General features: G+C 40.5%; 1 protein-coding gene across 1 annotated transcript; it reads left to right on the forward strand.

Moving 5' to 3' along the window:
* Window positions 1-1,049: 1,049 nt before the first annotated feature.
* Window positions 1,050-6,719, forward strand: LOC140337329 (cyclic AMP-dependent transcription factor ATF-4-like). Its single transcript, XM_072421038.1, has 3 exons — window positions 1,050-1,296; window positions 5,215-5,502; window positions 5,751-6,719. Exons 2-3 carry the CDS (start codon window positions 5,295-5,297, stop codon window positions 6,626-6,628), a joined length of 1,086 nt encoding a protein of 361 aa, XP_072277139.1. The 5' UTR covers window positions 1,050-1,296; window positions 5,215-5,294; the 3' UTR covers window positions 6,629-6,719.
* Window positions 6,720-7,034: the final 315 nt, after the last annotated feature.

Genomic DNA, 7,034 nt, shown 5'->3' on the forward strand with positions numbered 1-7,034 from the left:
TATGCCTGAATACTGCTATTAGGAGGAAGGAAGAGGGATGATTCAAGTTACAAATGAATTTAAAATGTGTGTATGTATATATATATATATATATATATATATATATATATATATATGCATACATATGGACTTTGTACAGCACCATATAAATCCTGTTTATTATTATTATTATTATTAATAATAATAATAATAGTATATATATAAATAAATATATATACATACATATGGACTTTGTACAGCACTGCGAAATATGTTGGCACTATAAAAATCCGGTTTAATAATATTGATAATAATAATATATAAATAAATATATATACATACATATGGATTTTGTACAGCACTGCGTAATATGTTGGCGCTATATAAATCCTGTTTATTATTAATATTAATATAGAAATATATATGTATACATATGGACTTTGTACAGCACTGCGTAATATGTTGGTGCTATATAAATACTGTGTAATAATAATAATACATACGGTAGATAGTTGTGTGGATGATGGTCAGGAAGCTTTGGGCACTGAAAGGGTTAATCACCCAGTGCCTGTTACTTTGAATCATTAGAGCATTCTGAGGACAAGACCATAGTTAAGAAGTGTGGGGGGGGATATTTTTAGATTGTGGAGTGAAGCATGTGCTAGCTTTGCATATAACACCTGAATACAGTCCAGGAAACAGAAACTATGTCTGTAATTCATCAGCTGAAGAAACAAAACATTAGGAATTACTAAGCATCTATCATAAACCCTCACCCCCTCTCCCCCCTCACACACTAGATGGTACATTCCACACATTCAGTGACTCTGCCATGCTGCCAGCAGCCATGTGAGCTCATGTGAACCATCCAAGCAAACAAATCAGCCTTGGTAACCCCATATAAATGATTAGGCAGCAATTAGCAGTCCAGTAACATACATTATTAACCAGTAACCCAGACATATTACAGATGTGAAGTATACAATGTAGAAGAAGAGTAAGGCACTATATTGTTAGGCGGATGGATACAAACTGTAGTACTTCGGCTCTATATATAGCACAAGAGGCGGCTTGCTGCCAGATCAGTCTGTAGGTTGAATGAAAGAAATACCATAGACTGTTGTCATCGCCACTGCAGTTCATTTATCAATTTTGATTGTTATTGTTCCAAGCGGCAGGTTAAAGCGGTCCACCACCGAGAAAGAAATCGTCCAGCATGGCTGTATAGCAGCGGCCAGCGGCGACCCCTACCCAGGCCAGTGCAAGGCAGCAGCAACCAGCAACGCTGGCAGCACCAGGCATCGGCACCAACATGGCGTAAGTATACTGAGGCCTATGGTCCTATATTATATTTACTGAGGGCCACGCCTGCTACTTACCTAATTCAGCGACTCAAAATTTTTGTAAAAATTGCATGGTATAATTCTATAATTTTTTTCCTGATGTCGTTTGTTGCAATATTTTGTAGGGAAGTTTAACTTATCAATTGAGGATCAATTAGAGCATGTTTCATAAAGCACCGAAGGCCAAGAAAACTGTAACCTGCTGCCCAAATGCTCCATTTTATTTAATCAGAATAGAAGATGGCTAATCACCGGTAGGATTTATTCACCGAGGGGGATTTATTCACCGAGGGGGATTTAGATCTCGGGTTTTTAAGTCGGTGTATGGTGTCACCTTGAGTGTAACATACACTTGCCCCTCATATCAACATGGCGCGTTGAGTAGATCCCAGTAGGGTGGGGGATGCCCGTTCCTCGTCTTTACAGTAATTGGGGACGTTCCTAAGGGCGATACTGCCAATTAGCTCCGCTGTAACAGCTGTTGGCTTTCTATTCCTCATGAGAGTCTTAATTTACATTATGGCAGATGTCTCTGTAGAAGATATTTTTAAGTTTTCACCATCCCTCCCTGTGCCTGGAATTCATTGTGAAATATTTGTCGGGTCAGGACACGAATACACTTGACAATGGGCAGATAAGACTGGTTATCCGTGAGATGCAATGTTACAGGCCCGTGATACAATGGGCCTGTATTTATTAAAGCTGGAGAGGATACACTTTCATCAGTGAAGCTGGGTGATCCTGCAAACCTGGAATGGATCTGTTTTGCTAGCAAAAAGCAAATTACTTTTAGGGAATCTATTCCAAGTTTGCTGGATCACCCAGGTTCACTGATGAAAGCGTATCCTCTCCAGCCTTGCAAAGGTTTAATAAATCAGGCTCATTGTGTTAGAGGTGAAGATGACGTTAATGACCTGAGGGTGGGGAAGGAACCAGATGGCAGGAATGTGTAATGGCGCTGAGCTTCTCGTGACTCATATGCTGTGGGAATGATGAATAGGAATTTACTTTATATGGGCATGAGGAAGCTGCATAGCAATTGTGTACAATTCCAAAATGCAAAGCATTGCTCAAACAGTTTCTCAAATAGTATTTCTCAAGAGGTTGTTAGGTGTTTCTTGAGCAATAAGCAGTTAGGTAAAAGTTCACATTGTTTGTAAGGTTGGCATTCATCCTACTGGCCAGCAATGTCGGAGGCATTTTTCCAAATGATGACTACTCTATTGTACTGTGAGTTGTGTATATTATAATTATAGTAAGGGTTTTCTGAAGACCTGAAAGTTATTTCAAGGTTTCCCCATGTTAAAATGGTTAAGAAACGCTGATCTGCACTATTCTACTTACAGGACATTGGGCAAATAAACTTTCAGATCTCACCCCTCCCCTGCGGCCCAACACAGTTATGTAATGACCCTGACCAGCTTTTTGACATGGGTAAACCGTTGAAATAACTTTCAAGGAAAGCCCCTGCTGTAATTTCTATATCCACAGCCACCAGTATGTTGGCATGATGGTCACTGGGAAGAATGCCCATTGCTGGCCCATAGGAAGAACGTCACCCCTAAAAATAGACAAAAAGATCATTGAAGGTCACCTAATTCTTTTGCTCAAGGAACTCCTAACAACCTCTGGAGGAATCCAAGTTTAGAAACACTGGCTAAGAACCTAGGACCATTTGGATGACTAGAGAAATGGTTGCTACACACTGAACTGCTGGACAAGTTAAAGCGGACCTAAACTCAACATTTTTACTTTACATTGAAGATTAAACAACCCTGCTAAATATAGAAAAACATTTTTTTTTTTTTTTTAAATGCAACACCCTTTTTTTTCAAAGCCCTGGTGATCAAGACTTAATGAGCGTGCAGAGCCTCCGGGGATACCTATGTAACGTATCCAGGGAGACTCTGGCTGCTCCTTCTGCCCATGCCTGGACATGCCAGCTTCTGTCTCCGCCTGTCCCATTCATTTGTATAGGAGGAGATGACAACCATTTTTTGCATGTGGCTGCAGCAAATTTTAGGAAGCTCAATCTGCAAATCTTGATTTCGTTCCTGTTTCAGCCAACTTTACTGCATAGTATTATACACTGAGCATTCTTCCTTAAAAAGGAAGTAAACTAAAAAAAAGGCCAAAACAAAAGAAAATCCACTTACCTTCAATTGCGCAGGGCTGTCGATTGGTCCGGAGGTCTCTTCCATTGGGTCCTGCGTCGTCCCAGCATCCATCTTTGGGCTGGCGCTCCAGGCGCCGCCATCTTTGCCTCTTCTTTACACGTCACTTGACCCAGGCGCGAGATTGAGTGACATAGTTGGGGAAAGAAAACTTGCCGATCTCACTGCGCATGCGTGAGATTGGCTTTTTTTCCCCCCCTTTTGATGAAGGAGCACCCAAGAGCCTCCCCGGATGCCTGACATAGGTAACCCGGGAGGCTTTGCGCGCTCATTCATTCTTAATCGCCTAGGCGACTGAGTATTAGGGGGGCGGTGATGTACCCGTTTAAAAAAAAAAAAAAAACCAAAACAGAATTTTTACTGCGCTTTGTTTGCGTTGAGACGCGGAGGGGTTCCAAGGTGACATGGGACCATGGGAAGGACCAGCACCATAGAGGGATCTGCGGGAATACAGGTTAGTGTATTTTAATTTTAGTTTAGTTCCACTTTAGAAGCTACACATTGCAAACAATGCATGAAACATTCAAATGCATGAAATTGTAAACCAGTCTGCAGCAAAGTGTGTTGTGAGTAGAAACAGAAGCGTCTGACAACCAAATACTTATATAAACAATAGAAATGGTGTCTTGGCAGCTAACTGGCAGTCTGTTTCAACGAGGCCAAGAAAAGTTTAAGTGCTATTGCTTATGTGATAACCTTTTCTGATTTTTGAAAATAGAATGCTCTCAGACACTCTTGGCCTGATTTAATAAAGCTCTCCAAGGCTGGGGAGGACACACTTTCATTAGAGAAGCTGAGTGATCCAGAAAACCTGGAATGGATTTCTTAAAAGTAATTTGTTATCAATTGTTTTCATTACTGGACCAGGTTTGCTGAATCACCCAGCTTCACTGATGAAAGTGTATCCTCCAGCCTCGGAGAAGTTTAATAAATCAGGCCCTCTGTGTGCGTCTTATTTCACTTCACAAACCAATGCTTTGAAAATGCTAATAAACAATTTAATTGTCTGCCAAGCTTTAGGTGTGCACAGGTTTATATGAATACCTGTTCCAATTTCAACCTTATAAAATGAGTTTCATTTATAAATTCCACCCATTACTGCAAAGTTGCACTTCAACATAAAACATGTTTCTTAAGCACTCTTAATTTAGGTGTACTTTAAAATGGAACTAAACTTTCCTTAGCTTCAGCAATACAATGTTCATGAGCTCTCTTGTTGATGCCAACATCTTTGCCCGGGCTTTTTCTTTTAGGTTTGGCATCTTCAACTGTCTTGATTGGCCAGCCTTGAATGACATGACCCATCAGGAGATATTTCATCAAAGCAAATGTGGGACAGTGCACTGTTAAAATAGAAACATCTTTTATGCAATGGGGATTTGTAATTAGGTAATTAAGGAGAGGTTCACACCTGCAGCAGTATTAAGCAAACCTGTGCAGTATTAAGCCCTCCTGTAGCTGGCATGTTGCTGCCCACTGCGGGGCTGGTTCTTGCAGCGAATAGACAATACATGTGATGTCTCCCCCAAGGCAGTGGTTCACTGGTGAGAATAAGCAGTAACCTTACTATTGGTATAAACATAGCCTAACAATGCAAGTATAGGATAGTTGGAGGAGAGGTTGCAGATATGCACAAAATCAATTGATTGCATTGGACCCCAAATCTGTTTGAAAATAATTGGTAATGCATTTTTCTAATTCATTTTTTTTCCCTCTAGGCTCCTCAAGACATCCCGCAGCAGCATTGCTGTATACGAGAAAGAAAGCTTCTACGTGAAAGCCCTCATACTACTAAAAGATGAATATGTTGAGCGACGATCTGATGTTGGGGGACTTTTTGTCCCCCTTCAACCAGTCGTTTTTGGCAGCTGAGGAAAGTTTGGGTCTCTTGGATGACTGCATCGAGGTGTCCGGGTACCTCACATCGCATGGGTTCTCCAGCGAAAAGGCTAAGAATGGCGTCTCTGAACTGCTGCCTTTGGCTGAACCCTTTGGCAGTTTCCAGGGTAAGAGTGTTGCCAATATTCCTGAACTATGTATGAATCTGCTTTAAAATATCTACCTAATTACAAATGATAAATTATGGAATTAAACAATCATTATATTTTGGGATTTAAATTCTCCCATAGCTGCTTCTATAAGCATTCATGTATTGTAACGTAATATTAACATATGGTTAACATAAGTTATGGTTGAGATATCGTTTAATCGTGAACTGAACATAAGCTATAATTCTCACAAAATGTCCTAACAGGGGACGCCTTCTCCGGCATGGATTGGATGGTGGAAAAGATGGACCTGAAGGCGTTTGACTTTGATTTCCCACTTGGCATAGAAGATCTAGAATCCACTGTCTCACCAGATGAGCTCATGGCCACGTTGGATGACTCCTGTGATCTTCTAGAGGACCCACCTCTCCCATTGGTGTTTGGCCAGTATGTGCCATCACCTGCCCCAGTCTCTTCTCCAGAGAGTCCATTGGAGGCCGATCAAGTGGCTCCAGTGAGTCCCAGTTTAGCAAAATCCAATACTTCTAGTCCTGACCATTCCTTTATCTTGGATGTAGGAAGTGAGGTAGATGTTGCTGAGGAAGAAAAGTCATCAGTAATCTATACTTTGGAAGTTCCCAAATGCGAGAAGGAAGATTCCTTAGATGATGACAGTGGGATTTATATAAACCAACTTCTAAAATCGGAGAAGGAGGATTCCTCCGATAATGACAATGAGATTTATTTGAGCCCGTCATATCTGGAGTCTCCTCAGCAAAGTCCTGCATCTACTGTAGAGTACCCTAGTAGTGTACACTCCTTTCCTGATTCCCCCATATCTAAGAGACCCAAACCTTATGACCTTCCCTCTAAGGATAAAGTTCTGATGAAGGTAAAATCTGTAGGGCAGCCCAGAGTAGACAAGAAGCAGAAGAAAATGGAGCAGAACAAAACAGCAGCCACTCGCTACCGGCAGAAGAGGAAAGCAGAACAAGAGAAAATATCTGAAGAATGCCGAAAACTAGAAAAGAGAAATGATGACCTTCAAGAAAAAGCAGATTCTCTAGCTAAAGAGATCCAGTATTTAAAAGACCTAATAGAAGACGTCCGCAAGGCCAAAAGCAAACGAGCAAAAACTTCTTAAGACAGCAGAAAGCTGGCACATTGTACATGTTGGTTACGTGGTTTAAAAACAAAAAAGTCTTCCCAATAAATTATTTTGTAGTTAAAGTTCATTTCTGTGTGACCAGGGGTTATTGTATGGTGCTTCATAAAGGTTTTCTAAAGTATCTGTACAAGAGTGAGAATACCGAAATGTATATGGTAAATATTTGAATCTGTGGATGGTTGGTAATGTACAAACTGTTGTTGGCAAATGTACATCTAAATTTAAATTCAGAATATTCAAAAATCTATATTTTCATCTTACCATATACAGGATCTCATAAGTTTTAACATCAATTTGCTAGGGAAATTTTATTGCAGTCCAGATACTAGGTTTTTATGCAGTCATAGACCCTGAATACATATGCCAGGAATGTTTTAGAAGG

The sequence above is a fragment of the Pyxicephalus adspersus genome, chromosome 8 (assembly GCF_032062135.1).
Source record: "Pyxicephalus adspersus chromosome 8, UCB_Pads_2.0, whole genome shotgun sequence".
NCBI lineage: Eukaryota > Metazoa > Chordata > Amphibia > Anura > Pyxicephalidae > Pyxicephalus > Pyxicephalus adspersus.

What these genes read in the sequence shown, in the direction of transcription:
- LOC140337329 (XM_072421038.1), top strand. Translation starts at nt 5,295, where the DNA reads ATGAATATGTTGAGCGACGATCTGATGTTGGGGGACTTTTTGTCCCCC. An exon ending in ACCCTTTGGCAGTTTCCAGG is followed by an intron (nt 5,503 to 5,750) that starts GTAAGAGTGTTG and finishes ATGTCCTAACAG; the next exon opens with GGGACGCCTTCTCCGGCATG.